This window comes from Ursus americanus, chromosome 4 (genome assembly GCF_024610735.1).
Source record: "Ursus americanus isolate L20-20 chromosome 4, mUrsAme1.1.p, whole genome shotgun sequence".
Lineage (NCBI taxonomy): Eukaryota > Metazoa > Chordata > Mammalia > Carnivora > Ursidae > Ursus > Ursus americanus.
The window spans coordinates 45,159,118-45,178,011 of NC_142130.1; the positions used below are offsets into that span (position 1 = coordinate 45,159,118).

An 18,894-nucleotide genomic window follows, 5' to 3' on the forward strand; every position below is an offset into this window, starting at 1 on the left:
TCATCTTTTTATTTATTTATTTACTTGTTTTTTGGTATTGAGTATTGGTGACTAGAATGAAGCCAATTCTTTTTGATCATTTGAAGCGCATAAAGTAATTCAATCAGTAGGAGAAATAGTTCTGAGGGTACTACTGCATATCTCAGTTTGGGGGGGGTTGTTTTTGTTTTTGTTTTCTTTTCTTAATACAGTCCTAACTCACTCAGGCAGTTCAGCTACAAATCAGAAACAGACTGCAATGGGAATGGAGGTCAGAAGTTTTCAACTTCTTTGAAAAAATCACATAATCAATGCACTGATGCTGGTACTACCATTAAAAATACTGAAATGCAATTAAACTCAGAATCTTTATCACTTAGAAATCATCACTCCAGGTTTCCCAGATCAGTGGTGGCTTATATGTATACAGTAAGTCTAAACTAAATTTTCATGGAGTATTTCTACAATTTATAGCAGGTTAAAATAACTCAATCTCAACCTTCTTAATTATAATAATATTGTTAGATTCCATTTGATTCTACTAAAAATAAGTTAACAACACGACTCTAAAACATTTTTTCCTTCACGGACCATTTACTTACGTCCTATTTTAAAATTTTTATCAAGCATCTTTTCTGTGATAATTACTGTTTAATACAGAAATGAATAGGACATATATATAGATAGTGGCTCCTTAGGTGCTATGGGCCATGACACACTATTAGAGGAGCCAAGTCTTCCTAATTTTCATTTGCTCAGATGAGGTGAGAATTACTCATAACTGTGTACGTCTCCTGAAGATACCAGATGCTGAAGGAACACTAGTGACCAAGGAAAACTACTGTCTTTAATTAAATAAATTTCCTAATTGGTGATGAAGTTTATACAGGAAAAATAAAGAAAATAATGTATCATAAAAATATTTTAACTGTTTTAATAGCAATTAGCGAAAATAGGTACTACCTCCTCTACCCCACTGCAGAGAGAAAGCATGGAATCACACCGTCATCACATATTTCCATCAAAATTAAGAACTTTTGCTCTTCAAAAAATCAGTTAAGAGAATGAGAAGCAAGAAAATGGTAGAAAATATTTCCAAGTCACATATCTGACAAAAGACTAGTATCCAAAATGTCTTGTTCCACTTGGGCTGCTATAACAAATTACCATGTACTAAGTGATTTAAAGAACATTCATGTCACAGTTCCAGAGGCTGAGATTTTGGTTCTTGGTGGAGTCCCTCTTCCTGGTTTGCAGATGGCTATTTTCTTTGATCCTCACACATCAGAGAGCAGAGAAAGAAGTAAGTTCTCCCCTGTTTCTTCTTATGAGGGCACTAATCCTGTCATGAGGGCTCCACCCTCATTACCTAAAACCTCCCAAAGGCTCCACCTCCAAATATCATCACCCTGGGGGTTAAGATTTCAACATATGAATTTTGGGGGGACACAAACATGCAGTCCATAACAAAGAACTTTCAAGATTCAACAATAAGAAAAGAACCCAATAAAAAATGAGCAAATATATGAATAGACACGTCACCAAAGAAGTTAAATGGATGACAGGGGCGCCTGGGTGGCTCAGCGGTTAAGCGTCTGCCTTCAGCTAAGGGCGTGATCCCGGCATTCTGGGATCAAGCCCCACATCAGGCTCCTCCGCTAGGAGCCTGCTTCTTCCTCTCCCACTCCCCCTGCTTGTGTTCCCTCTCTCGCTGGCTGTCTCTATCTCTGTCGAATAAATAAAAATAAAATCTTAAAAAAAAAAAAAAGAAGTTAAATGGATGACAAATCAGCAAGTAAAAAAAAAAATGTTCCACGTATGAGTAGCTAGGGAAAAAATAAAATTCAAAATCATAATGAAGTACAAGCACACACCTATTAGAATGTGAAATTTTAAAAGTCTCATCATAACAAACGGTGGTAAGGGCACAGAGCAACTCATACATTGCTGGTGGGAACATAAATGGTAAAATCGCTTAGGATAACAACTTGGCATTTTCTTAAAAAGTCACACCTTTTTAGTTGCACTGACCGTATGATCCATGTATCCAAACCTAAATGTTTACCCAAGAGAAATGAAAACATATATTTACACAAAAACTTATACACAAACGTTCATAGCAGCACTGCTTACGACAGTCAAAAAATGGAACCAGTGCAAAAGTCCATCAATAGCTACATAAAAATAAAATGCAGTAGATCCACAAGGTATACCTATCTAAAAGGAATAAACTACTGATCAACACATGAGAGAATCAAAAATCAAAATCATTATGTGGAGTGAAAGAAGTGACACCAAAAAACATATTATATGAATCTACTACGTAAAATTCGAGAACATGTAAATTAATATAAAGAGACACAAAGTAGATCCAGTGGTTGCGTCCCTGAGGATATGGAAAGCGAGCAGGGGAATGAGGAGAGGAGAAGATTACAAAGAGGCATCAGGAAACTTCTGAAAATGATAGATACATGCATTTTCTTGACTGTGGTGATGTTTTCGCAGTGTGTGTATATGTTCATGCGTATATTTGTGTACTGTGCTTGTGTATTATATGCAAAATGTATCAAATTCACGCTTTAAATACATGCAATCTGTTGTATACCAATTATAAAGTTAATAAAGTTTAATAAAGTTCTTTTTAAAAAAGGAAAAAAGATGTCATCATAGGCATTTATCTATTCATCACTAAAATATAAGCTCCAGAAAGAGTAATTTTCTTCATCTGTCATATTAACTATGTATTCCCAGTACTGGCACATAACAAGAACTCAAGGAATAATGGTTTGATACATGAATGATGGAGAAAGAATAAAATAGAACTATGAATCAGAAAATGTAGACACCATACCTTTTAATTTCATTTTAAGCCCTACAAAATTTATAATAAAAGTATCAACAATTGCAAAGGAAATATACACTGAGTTCTCATGAGTCAAAGTGCTATCAGTTTTATTCTTCTGAAATAATTTCACTGCTTAATCTCTTTAATATTTTTATTAAGAATTATATAGTTTCCTTTTTAGGAATAAATAAAAGCAAACACATAGTACTATGTGTCAGGCATGTATAAGGTTCGAGGTTCTATTTCCTAAGGATGTAACCTATGGTAATTTATTAATCCCTATAAAACCTTATAAAGTAGGTTTATTTTTTTCTCGTTTATAAGATTGATTAGTAAGAGCTTTTAGTAAAGATATCAATCCTTTATACTTCAAATGTTGCATCTATATTTCATTTGAATATATCATTTCAATATTATTAGTTTCTAAATTATTTCATCCAAGCTTTATTTTTTTTTTTTTAAAGATTTTATTTATTTATTTGACAGAGACAGCCAGCGAGAGAGGGAACACAAGCAGGGGGAGTGGGAGAGGAAGAAGCAGGCTCATAACGGAGGAGCCTGATGTGGGACTCGATCCCAGAACGCTGGGATCACGCCCTGAGCTGAAGGCAGACGCTTAACCGCTGTGCCACTCAGGTGCCCCTCATCCAAGCTTTATTATCACAAAACTTCCCACCCTCCCCAGACCAGAACAAGGCCCTACAATTCTCTGACTACTTGTCTCAATAATTGCCACCACCTATTAATTGGAGGCAATATCCAAGATGCAAACTTTTTTGCCACTCGAGGGCAAAACCATGCTAGAAATACTCAGTATTCATTTACTTGAAAATTATCCACTCGGTCACAAAGTTTCCTCTAATTTGGATGAAAAATGTTAATTCTTCTGTCCTCTTTCTCCCTCCCTTCTCCCTGACCCCAAAGCCTGTAACTACTGGTTGTAGCTGGATAGATGTTAAAATATTCAGATCCTGGGAGAAAACCAGACCACTGATGATAATTAACAAAAGCAGCTTATCTAAAAAATATTATTATTATTGGAAAACAGCAGTGATGTGTCCAAAAGATGAGGAAATAATGCAAATGTATAAAACTATACAGTAGTAGTAGGTGGACAGGTTCAAGACTGAAATACGGCATGACTGGTACCAATTAAGATACCTGGAGGACAGGCACATCTCCAACTCCAGAACCTGCCAACGAGTAGGACCATCATGTGTGTAAAACCAGAGTTCGATAACAGGAGCCCAATCATAACAGCATTTCATTTTTGATCTTATTTTATAATGTCAACGGAAATATAAGATTTATCTTACTAAACTTTCTGTACCACAAATTTGGATACCAAGAAACAGTGTATATACTATTCCCACTGGAATTAAAAGAAGCTACATTATCTACTTATTAAATGTTTAAATGCTTGTAATTTTGTCCAATAAATAAGCACACACAAGAATGAGAACTTGCAGGAAATAATGGCCTATTAAACACTTGAAAAGATGCTAAAACTCACTACTAATGAGATTGTAAAACTACAATTTTATACACACACACGTAACTTCTTACCTATCAGATTACCAATAATCAAGTGGGACACATACGCTGTTAGTAAGGATGTGGAGAAATAGGCACTTTCAAGCATTACTCATCGGAGTGCAAAATAGTACAATATTTATAGAGGACAATTTGACAGGATCTGTCAAAAGTGTAAACACATTTACTATTTGATACAGCAAGAGCAAATCTAAAAATTTACACTGAAGATTACACTTGCATAGAAGCAAAATACCATAGATATAAAGCTATTCACTGCAGCCATTATTGGTTTATTAAAATATTTTGACATTATAAACTATAATATATGCACATTAGAATCTTCTATAGACATTAAGAATGAGAATGCTCTGCATCTCAATAAAAAAGATCTCCAGTATATCTTCAGAGGAATGGCAAAACATTTAACCGTACATATAGTTACATTTTATACAAGAGAAAATAAAATGGGTGTGTACTGTTTCCTTTCTATGCTTAAATAATTGACTTTCTGTAGGAGGTGCTGGGCATAGTGTAAATAGGAATGGAAATGGAAGGGAGACTTTAGAAAATACCCTTTTACATTGCTTTGTATGTATTATCTACTCAAAAAAATATGTAGAAACACTCTTCCTTTACAACACTCTGCCATAAGCATTTATAAAAAATTTACTAAAGTATGTAATATACCATAGTGAATTATTGGGGGGGATCTTAATTTTCCCAGATAGTGAATTCTGCTGAAGTACTGCCATAATCAGTATGACTGATAACAATATTCCGGTCCAGTAATTCAGGTTTTCAACTGACCTCTATTTTCTTATACTAAAAGGTCACTGACAGAGGCGAGAAAAAGCACTGTAGAAAAATTAGAAACTACAGAAAAATATAACACAAAACAATATTCACAGAGAAGTCTAATACATAATCATTGTTAATATTTCAGAATATTGCTATACGGTCTCTTGGTTCCCTCTGTTCTTTTTCATACATGATATATTGATACTTGACACTGATATTACATATACGGACATTAAATATACTGAAACATAGTTGTGTATCTGACACAGGGATATTCTAGAATAAACAATGTAAACATGATCACAGACTTGAAAAGAACATAAAAGAGGGGTTTGATTCTTTTTTTTACTTTTGCACTGAAAAATTTTTTGTTAGGTAACTACAATGTGCCAAGCAAAGTGTTGTGCACTGAGACTACAGAACTAAGCAAGGAAGATATGCTTGCCTTCATACCGCTTAAGGTCTACAGCAGAAGTTCTCAGAAATGGGGCATCAGGATCTCTTTATACTTTAAAATTTTGAGAACCCAAAGTACTTTCATTCACATGGGCAGTACCTACCTATATTTATCATATTAAACACTAAAACTAAGAAATTTTTAAAATTTTTAATTCATATAAAAGGATAATATGATACAAATAGCATCTTTTACATGAAAAAATAACCATGTTTTCCAAAATAAGGATTAGCAAAAAGAGTGGCATTTTATTATTTTTTTACATTTTTGCAAATCCTTTTAATATTGGAGTCAAAACAAGCAAGCTTGATTTTCATATCTGCTATAGCATTCGATCTGTTGCAACAGGTTGGTTGGAATACGTGAAGAAAAAAATGGCCTCACACAGATACATTGATAGAAAAGGGAGAGATACTTTAATACTGCTTTCAGACAACTGAGAAAATTCTCCTTTGCTACTATACCAAAACTTAACAAGTGGAAGTTTCTTAGGGTTAATTGCTAATTGCCATCTGAAAACATTATCAATGAACTTTTCATACTCTCTTACATGAAAATCCATATATTTATCTTATACTTTGAATGGATATTTTACCCATGCATGATTATAACAGCATACATTATTAGTCATTTGGCAATCGCTGGTTCATTAAGTTATGCGGATATTCCAAACATTGCTACTTTTCATTATTCAATATAAAAAAAAAATTCACCAATTTCCCCACCAATGTCAATCCCATGATTGCAGATACAGGTTTTATAGAAATTATAATTTTTACTTGGAACCTCAAATTTTTTCACTGGCAACAAATACTGTCAGTTATTTGTCTTGAGTGACAGGTTCAGTTCATTGATTTGTGAGAACATGTCGGCAAAATTACTCAAGCCTGAATGGCATAGTTTGTTAGTCATTCTTTTAAAGTAAAAATGGTGTTCCACAAAAAAGGCAGCTGAGTTCAGCCTGGAATTCAGTCACACAAGCACTTTCTGCATATACCCCATCTAATCACACAGAATATTAATACACACATACACATATTTATATATATATAACAAGTTCTGGAAATCATGAAAACTGATCTGTATATTCCAACACCTGAAATACTGTTCATAAAACATTTTCAAGGTTGCTAAAAATTTTTTAAAATACCAAAAATCAACTGACATATTGTTACTTCTGCAAATGTGGTTACCGAGGAGGAAAAAAAATCTCATATTTCAAGAGATTAGAAAGCTTTTAATAATACGTCAGCATTGTGCAAATAACTTCAAGAGCCACACTCCCTATAGTATTACTGCTTGACTGAAATTCCCACTATGGTCCTCAGGAAAGTGAAGTAACAGTATCTATTTCATGCAATCTACTAGACCTAATTTTCTAAAAATAAATGCTATTTTAGGTTGAACCAGAGTATTCTAAAAGATTTACATTTACATCCAGATTTTTTCCATATCAGAAATCAAACTGTATTTGTTATGTGTATTTTTACTGAAAATGATCCCTTGATCACTTTAGTAGATTTCGAAAATATTTTTTTTCACATCAGAGAATACAACTCTCCCAATATAAGGCTAAAACACAGCATTATTCATAGAATGCAAATTGTTGTCCAAAATTTTAATACAAAGACAATTTATATCAGTGTTCGGGTATTTCATGCTAGATTTGAAGCAGAATGAGATAAAGAAACCCACTAAAACTGTAAGCAACATTGGCCACTGAAAAATACTGGTCTATAATAGAGTGGGAAAGCAATTTCTAGAACAACATGTATTCTATGATCACATTTGTGTCAAAAAAATATTTGTAGATGTAAATATGGATGATACACGCATGAAAGTAAATTCATGGAAAAAAGTGTGAGAGAATAGTTAAATTCATAACATGGTGATTGCTGGAGAAGGAAATTACATATTTGATGATGGAGTAATGAAAAGGGACTTTCACAGTTAACTATAAATTTCTGTAGTTTCTGATTTTTTTTTTGTTTCAAGAATATACTTGTAGATTACCTATATAATGTTAATACAACATAACGAAAAGGTAAAATACATTTTAATGTCGTTAGTTAATATTTGTTTCCTAAATGAAGACTCAACTTTTGTAGGATTATTACCTAATGCATGACAAGCTGGTGGTATTTCTTAATTAATCTTTGCCTTCGGGCAAGACATTCCTTTCTTTTTCCCTCATACTTATGCATGCCTCCATGCACCTTCTCTGCAGTAGGGTGGATAGTTCCCACTCTAGGAAACTGCCTCTGCACAATACCAGGCCTCATTCTCCTAATGTACATTGAGAAGAAAACTTCTCATGGATGAGAGGTGGGCAAATGTGGGCAGTGAGAAGTGCTTCCTTCTGTGGCTTCCCAAGGGTAGAACACTGATGGGTAGAACAATGGGACTCTTCCTCAAAGCCATGGAGGCATTTGGGAGCATGGTTTAGTGACCTACTTATCCAGGAGGGCCAAGGGCTAATGACTTCAAGCAGGAGTTACCACATCACTTTAAGGTGACAGGTTATCTAGTGAAGTGGAACATTACAAAGGCATTTAGTATTACAACCTGTTAGCATTGCACGAAACTAATGAGATAGTAATGACACACTTACATATTTCTTGGTACGAGACACAGTTCTGTGTATTTTACATGTTGAGATCACAACATTAATTAAAACATAAAGAGCCATATAATTAACACATGACATTATAATGCATAAATCATAACAAATTATCTTCCTGATGGATAATGATTTTAGTCTTATTCTTTTTTTGAGGGAGACGGCATGAGCAAGTGTGCACATGTGAGCTGGTGGGGGGGGGCAGGTCAGGGAGAGAGAGAATTTTAAGCAGGCTCCATGCCCAGAGCAGAGCCAGAACAGGGCTTGATTTCACGACCCTGAGATCATAACCTGAGCTTAAATCAAGAGTCAGGCGCGTACATGACTAAGCCACCCAGGCACCCCTAGCCTTATTCTTAAAAGCTTTATAGAATTAGGAATTATTTCACCTCCAACTCAAGTTCTGACTCTCTTAAGCAAAATGACACCAAATAGCTAACCCTCAGCAATATTTTATAAAACCAGTTTTATAGCTAGAAGACAGAAACAGTTTTTCGCCTACTTAATTTCAAGATGAGGAAGAAGTCACAATGTTACTAAATGGTCTCTGTTTCCCAAAGTCCAATGTTTGTTACCCATTGCAGGTGCTCTCCCACCAATTTTCTTTCTGAACTTTCCATTACTTTTCCACATGGCTCTTCATTTTCACCCAGGTTTATGCTTTTGGGTGTGCAATTTACTACAAATCAAATTACTCTAATCAACAACTGAGTAATTGCATCACGTGCATCATAACTCCTACCTCCAAAAGCCAGGAAGCCCTCCCTTACTCTAAAGATTCTAAAACCTGTAGTTTCTAGCACTGTCAACTCAAATCATGCAAGAAAAAATTTCCTTTGTGTTTATTTGGTAGCAAAGACATATACAGCAATCATATTTTTTAAACTAAAACCAAGGACACATGATGATCAAAACCAAATAATTTTTCCCTGATTCATAAGATTTATAAATACTTAATTTGAAGATATTAAACAGTAAGTTATATAATCAATTGGTTTTACAGACAGGAAGGAAATTATATGCAGTTGGGGTCGTCCTAGAAAATAACAACAACATTCTAAGAAAATTCCCAAAACTGAATCTAGAAATCCTGATTAATTACTAGCTTTGTGGAGGGAGGAGGACAGCTTTCTTTCTGCAGCAGTTAACAATAGCTCTAGCTAAATATTTTGTTGACGTTTCACACTACTTGTCAAGTTCATTTATTTGCCAACAGGGATGTGAGGCTACACTCTTTTCTGTGAAAACAAGGGGTCTGAAAAGATGGCATGTCTTCACCCCTGAGACACCAGCTTCTGTAAGACAACAGAGCCAGTGACCCCTGGCAATGACTGTGCACGCCAGGCAATGAATGTTCCTCCCTGCCCCACGCTCAAGGAGGAGACTATCTGGTCAACTAAGATACAGAAGCTGACGATATCATAACACATATAATCCCTTGGAGTTTTTCCACCAAATTAAATTAATTGGTGGGCAAATAATTTGCCTTATTTGAGCTGAAGATATGAAACATATTTTCGAAGAAAAATATTATAGAATATTCCCACAGGTTAAAAAAACAAAACAAAACAAAACAACAACAAAAAAAAAACCCAATATAGGGTTAGAGCCCCAAAAGGTTACATGGATGTGAGAGGAAAAAAACAAAACCGAAACTACTCACACTAAGAGTAAAAGTATTCAAATATTCTGATGGATTCAACTTTCCCAAGGAGAGCATATTAATCTAGGTATAGAACATGAGATAGAAGCATTTAATCGACTTTCCCATGAATTATTATAAACTGATTCCAAACGAAAATTTAAAAGTTATCATAAATGTAATATGGGGACCAATATTCATACCCAGAATTTTAAACTAGAATATAAACCTTCCCTTGCTAAATAAAGGAATGCTAAAATTTAGACCTTGGGTATACTGAAAAGAAACAAAAAATACATACTCCAAGGAGAAAAACCTCTTCATCATACCCTACCAAAGGCAATTTTCTTTAATTTTATATAGAAATGCAAATTTTATAATGAATCTACATGTCAACAGAACTGTATTAACAGTAAGTCTTTGGCCATAAGCTTTTATTTTATTTTTTAGTATTTATTTATTTGACAGAGAGAGAGAGCGCGTGTGCACGCACAAACAGTGGGAGCAACAGGCAGACGGAGAGGGAGAAGCAGACTCCCGCTGAGCAGGGAGCCCCATGCGGGACTCTTCCCAAGAGCCTGGGATCATGACCTGAGCTGAAGGCAGACACTTAACCAACTGAACCACCCAGGCGCCCTGAGCCATAAGCTTTTAGTAAAAATTTCTACTCCCAATACAGGGTTGGTTTGTCCTATCCACACTGGCTATAACATCTTTTCTTACCAATTTGTTGCCAAAGTTTGATCCTTTAAGTGTTTCAGAGAAATAATTATGTGCTATTATGTAACATTTAATGTATAATGACTAGATAATACTCAACATACATTGCTTAGTATTTTTTACTTCATTTTAAGTATAATCATGAACACATACCTGATATAGAAGATCTTTTTGAGGCAAGTGGGGGGATCGTTCCTCATACATGGGAGGTGGTTTATGTGTGGGCGGAAGGTCGATCCTGCATTAAAAAGGTTAATAAATGTGATTGCAACATTTAGCAAAACAAAGCAAAACAAGAAGAAGGGGGAAAACAATCAAGGTTCTCTGAAGTTTTGAGGATACTCTCCTCACATTAATATTTATATTAGCGTACATGCTTAATTCAGTCCTTATATTTCCATTAACCCATCACAGATGGGGGAAAAACCTGGTTTTAAACTTCCAATGTTTAAAGCCAATCTAATTGATTCATTTAAAGAAGGAACTCAAATGGAAGCATTTTCTGAAAATTATTAAGTAACCCAGTACGTAACCCATTTACCTCAGTATTGCACATTTTCCCATCTGATTATGCCTACCATCATTTAAAGGTAGTCAAATGTGTGCAATGGAAGGCAAAGTGTCATAAAAGTAATTTAAAAAACTGTATCCTAAAATGATAATGAAAAAAAATTATACTGCATTTTGGAAATACTTCCAAAACTAATTTTCAAAATCCATGGTTACTCCTAGAATATCCATCATGCAGATTAAGATTTTTCAATCTAAAAACCATTATAAATCTTGTCACCTGAAATAAAAAAAGGGGCCATTACATTCTCAGAGAATACATGTATTTTTGCCAAAATAACCTAATAAACTTTAAAAAAGCCTGTATTTTCATGTATTTAAGTATTGTTGTTATAATAAAAATAAAATTAAGTATATCTTGCAGCTCTCTGCATTTTCGAAAACAATTTTTTATATATTCTCATACTTTTTTTTTTTTTTAAAGATTTTATTCATTTATTTGACAGAGAGAGAGACAGCCAGCGAGAGAGGGAACACAAGCAGGGGGAGTGGGAGAGGAAGAAGCAGGCTCATAGCGGAGGAGCCTGATGTGGGGCTCGATCCCATAACGCCGGGATCACGCCCTGAGCCGAAGGCAGACGCTTAACCGCTGTGCCACCCAGGCACCCCTCTCATACTATTGAAGTTCATAGATAACTAATTTTCAATACACGTGAAGACTAAATCAAACAAAAATGTTACCTATATTAAAAAATAAAAAGAATGAAATCTATAAAGGCCAAAGTAATTACAAATTCTCTGCGGTCTAATAACTTTTCAATGTGGGCATGAAATAATAATTTTAAATGAACAGAATTCAAACCACAAATAAAACGGTTACATGGATATAATTATTTAGCCTACTAGTAAATCATGTTTTTAAAATTATAGAAAAGCCTGAGATAACTTGGAAACTAAAATGAAGTTAACCACATGCTTCTCTTGAAATAGTAAAGAACTATAAATATTGTAACTATAAGTATTAAAGAATCAGTGTTACGGGTATTGCACTGAAAAGGTACTTTGCAGTCGTTATTTAAAGGTAATTATTTCCTTTCATCTAATGAAAATCACGGCAAATGTATAGCTCCAAGGTGCCATCAGTCATTTGGGTGAGAAACTGAGGCCCGTGGAGATGATGTGACTTGTTTAGGGTCACACCACTATTTTGATCATGATAGAGCTGAGACTAACACTCAGTTGTCTTTACTCTAAAAAGATCTATGCTATACCTGTGCCAGATTAGAGAGTCGGAGACATATACCAAGCATTTATGAAGACAGAAGAAATACATTCTTTGAGAGACAGCCTCATGTCCTAATATAAAAATACTAATAACTACATAAGAAATAATGCCATTTGTATAAAACGTCATAGTTCATAAACAACATCATCTTATTCTACTCATCACAACCATGGAAGGTAGGTAGGAAAAATATTATTCACATTTCACAGATGAAGCAACAAAGCTGTTGACGGAATTCAGTGAATTGGAACACTGGTCTTTAGATTCTACAGCAAAGTGCAATTTATGCTTTAATATTCTAGCTCAATGACTAGGCCCAAAATATTGCTTTCTCTTTAAATAAAAAAGTTGCACATTTTGTAACTTAACCGAAACCAAAATTGTTCAAGGAAAAAAACTTTTAAAACTCTATGTATTTGATAATTCTTGGCAGTTGAAAGTTAATAAGATCTATCCATACATAAGACTGGCATATACAATCTGGAGAAGCAATTAAACTTCTAAGATATTTTTGAATCTCTTTCAACCACACTTCATCAAAGACCTGCAGTTTTACTCAGAAGGCAGGACAAAATAAAGTGTCATTACGTTATCATTTGGAAAGATGTCCAATATATTTTTAAGTGAAAGAGGCGTCTAATATATTTGCCTCCAACAGCCCCTTAACACTTAATTTACCAAAAAACAGTACATTCTGATGAAACCATGGTCATCTCACAAAGACCTAACAGTATCTTTACTCCCATCCCTCAGACATTTTACATATGAGTAGCTGTAAAGATAAAGACTGACTCATACTAAACATTGAACACAAGCATGAAAGTTACCTACACTTTGTCAAGATAGGATGGTCTCTTTTTTCGAGGAGTCAGCAGGACAGTCACAAAGACAGCAATGATGAAGAGAGCAAGGACAGCTCCAATTACAGCTCCAGCTACGGCTATAGAAGAGGTCTGCTTAAATGGGACATCTGTAAAGCAATAAAAATTAGGCTTTTTAAACAATTTTAAAAAGAGTTCTTGAATTTGCATACCCTAATTTCTAAAATGTTCAAGGACTGATAGAAGTATGTTACCCAAAAGCAAGCTTAGAAAACCCCAAATTTGACTCATTACTTTTTGTAGGATTACGCTAATACCCTTCTTCCTTGCAAGATGTCACCTCAGCACTTCAGCTTTGCTTTTTTTCAAGTTATGAAAATAATATTCCCAGTCAGGTATCAACAAGTGAATCTATTTTCTATGGGTAAAGAATGTCTGGAGGAGAAACGATAGAGAACAGGATGAAAACTATTTTAAATTCTTACTATAAAACAATTTTTTTCATTATTCTCTGAATTAACCAACAATATATACATTTACCATTTTTAGTCTAGTAAAATATAAAAGAAATTCTATTAAGGAAACCAAAGGGATTCAAGAAGGGGTAAACCAAAGACATAAAAAATATCCCAGATCTAATACAGTAAAAAATGACACATACTGTTTGTTTTTTAAATAGAGGTATAAAAACAGCACTTGTTGCAGATAATTTCCCTTAATTCATGAACATTTAATACAAAGTACACTGAAGATAGTTTCTTTACTACAAAGTTAAATGGGAAATCTCTATCCCTTGGCTGTAAACACACTACATAATTTCTAAATACGAATTCTCTTTTGCAGCCTGCACCATAGATTTTAAGAAAGGATTTAAAAAACATATTTAGCAATTATCACTTCATATTATCCAGAAAAATTAAGTCACTCTACTTTATGAACCACCAAATAAGGGAATTTACTAAAACTACTCTATCTACATATTTTCATGTGTAAGTATTATGGATATGACAATACAATCAATCCTTATGTATAAATATTATTTTGATAATTTCAGCAGTATTAAACTTTTTGAGTAACTATCAAGTACCATCAATATACACAATTTTATCTTCCTAACCAGTAAGAAAGATGTTTAAGATAATATTGCATAAATGAAAATACTGCAGTTCTAAAAGTTAAATATTCTGCCTAAGGACATTCAATCAACTAGTAGCAGAGAACGAAGAGTAAAATAAAGCTAGCTGGGGTAGGCTAGAAGCCCTTACCTTTGTGCCCTCATTGGTAGAAAATGGTTTTTGCAATATCTAACTTACACTCTCCTTTTGGTCCCCTACTTGGAAATAAAGAACTCTTAGCTTTCACTTAAATGGACATTCACTTAAACTTCTAGATAATTGCAATGACTGCTGGAACCAGACATGGCAAATTTAAAGAAAATTAAAGCACTATCAGTTTTGAAATATGTTTCACTGAGTTACCATCACAAGTATTTCCATATAAATACATATTTATAAGTATTTTCCAACTGTTTCTATTAAAATGTGAGTTGCAAGGTGCTTTAGGTTGCTTAAAAAATGTTTTACTTTCTCAATTATAAAAATTTCCTTAGCAAACTATCAATCCTAAATTTGTTAATGAGTCATTTTATTAGTCACAATCTACACTAAGAACCTTACGCCAATGTAAGTAACCCATTTCAGTAACATTTCAAACACTGATTAGAATCTAAAAATAGTAAGATATAAGATTTTTTTTTTAAAGTAGGCTCCACAGCGTGGAGCCCAATGTGGGGCTTGAAGTCATGACCTTGAAAGCAAGACCTGAGTTGAGATCAAGAGTAGGATGCTTAACCGACTGAGCCATCCAGGTGTCCTTAGATAATACAGTTATTTTAAGCAACATAACCAGCTTACTTATTCTGGACCTTACCCTTATTCGCTAATACATGACTAGTTTATTTTCCCATTATTGCTCATTTCTCTAATCCCCACTGTCTCCATTTGAATATGTGCTACACGAAGAAAGGTCTGAAACCCAAGCCAGTCAAATATTATTCTGCTCTTGTAAATGTTTAAAGATTTGGAATAACCTAGGAATAATTTCTATTCTACACTATCACTTTTCCCATTATATAAATTATAGCTTTGCATTCAGTCTTTAACAATAGGTCAATTGAAACCTATTAAGTTTATGCACCTGAGGTTATGTGACCAAGGCCATACACACTGTCAGTGGCACAAATAAAAAATCCCAACGTGTCAAGTATGCTACTTATGCCACACTAGTTATTCCAAAGGTTTTCCTTTAAAAGAAATCTTGATTTTGCTAAAGGATAAAAACAGCCCTATCATTTTCCCCCAAGTGTACTGAATTCAAATTTGAGGGTTACCTTGATGGTAAGGACAAAGTTAATACCATATTTATAATACTTCCAAATTATTTTTGAAAAACTCTTTGAATACTTCAGATCATTATACATTCTTCATCAAACCACACACCTCCAAGAAAACCCTTCAGTTAATCTTAGCAAAGATATTAAATTTGGTAGGACTTGTAATAAAATGTAATCACAGACTTTTTATAATCTAAAGTAATTCCCAATCTATACTATTTTTAATATCCTTAAGTAATTCTTAAATCCAAATAGACACTATTTTTAAACATTAAGTTATGGTCTACTTATCTACTTCTGTCCCATTAGCCTTACGATTCCTAGCTCTAGGACTCTGTAACTGAGAGTTGACTGCGTGTAGACTGTACTTTTTTTTTTTTTAAAGCTTTTATTTATTTGACAGAGGGACAGCGAGAGGGAACACAAGCAGGGGGGAGTGGGAGAGGAAGAAGCAGGCTCATAGCGGAGGAGCCTGATGCAGGGCTCGATCCCAGAACGCCGGGATCACGCCCTGAGCCAAAGGCAGACGCTTAACGACTGAGCCACCCAGGCGCCCCCATAACTCTTCCTTCTATCTTAATTGCGCATATTTATTTCACTGGGTTCCATTCATTCTTTATTCATATTTATCCTTTCTTTTTTGTACACCTCTTCTTAGAACAGTCTAACAACTGCTGAAAAGAGCAACTGAAAGAAAAGCTAGGTATGAATCCATTTACCAACTGCATATTCTATATAGGTAAACTGACTACGTTAAATACTTATATGGGATATATTTCATATTTCTGTTTCTGATTTTTCTACCAACTGACAAAAAACTAAATAAGAATATATTTAAGGGTATTAACAGGTGAGCACTAGTATGAAATGAAAAAGAAGGGCTGAAATTTCTTGCATTCAAGCCAAGGATTTTAATGAAAATTGAGAATTTAGTTCCAACACTGTCTCCTCCACATCTGCCCACATAATCTACATAGACTCTATATTACAACAAAATACAAAAAAGCAAGCAAATGTATAAAAATTTGGCATTCTTAAACATTCAGCTAATCTACTGAGTGACTGACATGAAGCAACATTACTATCACCCAAGGAAATGGCCTACTAAATCTTGACAATATGCTTACAACAGCAGAAAACAAGACAAAGTGTTAAAATATTTGGCATTAAAGGACTGGTGCAAGTGTATCTCAAAAGAATAGCTTCCTGGGGCGCCTGGGTGGCACAGTCATTAAGTGTCTGCCTTCGGCTCAGGGCATGATCCCGGCGTTCCGGATCGAGCCCCACATCAGGCTCCTCCGCTGTGAGCCTGCTTCTTCCTCTCCCACTCCCCTGCTGTGTTCCCTCTCCTGCTGGCTGTCTCTCTGTCACATAAACAAAGTCTTTAAAAAAAAAAAAAAAGAATAGCTTCCTGTTATCATGGCAGCTATATTAACCCACATATATTGGAAACTCATCTACGAAAACAAAAAGAATAGCATTCCCCAATACAACAAAAACTTACTGCCCATAACCAGAGATATCATGCATATGCCTTAATGGGGAAAACGTTAAAAAATCTGTTAACACATCATACCAAAAGAAACAATACAGACATAAGAAATTTCATTACTTTTTGAAAAAAAATATACCTATAACTACTAAACTGAATGTCTTTATTACTGATACATATGAATAAAAAATGTGAAAGCTATTCAAACATGTGCTCACCTAATTCACATCTGACAAGATTTGAAAAAAATACTATTCTATACAGTAAAATATAGCAATTTACTAAAACCACTTAAAAATGTAAGCATAGAAATATACAGGTCATTTTCCCATTTACATTCAGATACTAGGTCCTAACAATTAACTGAAACATTGTTTCATTTTTTCATTCCCTTCACCAAAACTTCAGTGATGTCCTCACACAATTCACACATTAATGCGAATTATCTACAATCTTAATTTCTATTTGCTCCCATAATACCTACCACTGTATTACTAATTTTCTCCATAAATATATCTCATTTTTCAATAGTCCCCTTTGATGCTTACCTTTTCAATATATCTAGTTCTTTATATCCATCCAAATATTGATCTCATTACTTTTTTTTTATTTTTAAAGATTTTATTTATTTTATTTATTTGTCAGAGAGAGACAGCGAGAGAGGGAACACAAGCAAGGGGAGTGTGAGAGGGAGAAGCAGGCTTCCCACCGAGCACGGAGCCCGATACAGGGCTCAATCCCAGGACTCTGGGATCATGACCCGAGCCGAAGGCAGACGCTTAACGGCTGAGCCACCCAGGCACCCCTATCTCACTACTTTTTAATAGAAGTCCTCTCTTTGGGTCAGAACAGTGTTGTCGGCATCTCATTCAACAGATTCTCAATAGTAACCTAATATGTGTCAGGCACATGGTAAGTGCTAAGAATGCAAGGATAAATTTTACACAGTCCCTATCTTCACAGTAGAGAGCAAAATCCCCAAAGTGGGGTCACAGAATCCATACACATATATTTTCTAACATAGGGACTATCATCATTTATCCTATCCTTTTTTTTTTAGGATAAGTGATAATCACAAAACAAATGTTGTATACTAGTATATAATATGTGGACTGGCACTGGTAGCCCCACTTAATCCGAATGTCAGGAGTTCACTTGCTACCCAAGTTACCCACAAAATCCTATAGGAAGTGTGGGGTGGGACAGTTCCAAAATGAAATCAAATAGACACTTGGTTGTTCCCTCTCAGCACAGTCAACATACTGTAACCCACTGTGATATAGGAGAGCTCAGCTGAGTTAACTAGTAACCCCCCTAGATTTAACTAGAGGTCAAAAATGTAAAGGAGGCATGACATGGGTGCCCTGGGTGACAGGTGAACACCTGACACATAGACCAAATGAGGGTATCAGTGCTAATCCATGTTACGTATTGGTAAGCATTTATTCCCAGTAGATGTCATTCCTGCGAAGAACTGGCAGAATGAAGAGAACACCAATAATGAAGACACATATAATGACAAAACCCCCCAAAACAGAAATGCAAACATCTTACTCTTAACACACAAACGTGATCAGTTACATCATGAAGTAAAACAATAGCCATATATTCAGATGTGACGAGTCAACCAAAAAAACTGAAACTAATGAGACCAAATAAGATATTTACATTCACTCCTATTAACAATAAACCTCACACTAAACCCATACTGTGCAAAGCGTAGGTAATATGAGGGTTGAGGTTATTTGATTAACATTGAAAAACCAAACATTTTGAACAGGAGACTAGCTCTAAAAA

General features: G+C 34.7%; 1 protein-coding gene across 1 annotated transcript in view; it reads right to left on the reverse strand.

Annotated features, from left to right (window-relative positions):
* NECTIN3 (nectin cell adhesion molecule 3) overlaps positions 1 to 18,894 on the reverse strand; it is a 124,366-nt gene that overhangs the window by 35,360 nt on the left and 70,112 nt on the right. Inside the window, exons 6-7 of the mRNA XM_045785237.2 lie at positions 13,224 to 13,362; positions 10,751 to 10,835 (exon numbers count right to left, since the gene is read on the reverse strand). Of these exons, the coding sequence (XP_045641193.2) occupies positions 10,751 to 10,835; positions 13,224 to 13,362 (224 nt within the window). The remainder of the gene's footprint in view (positions 1 to 10,750; positions 10,836 to 13,223; positions 13,363 to 18,894) is intronic.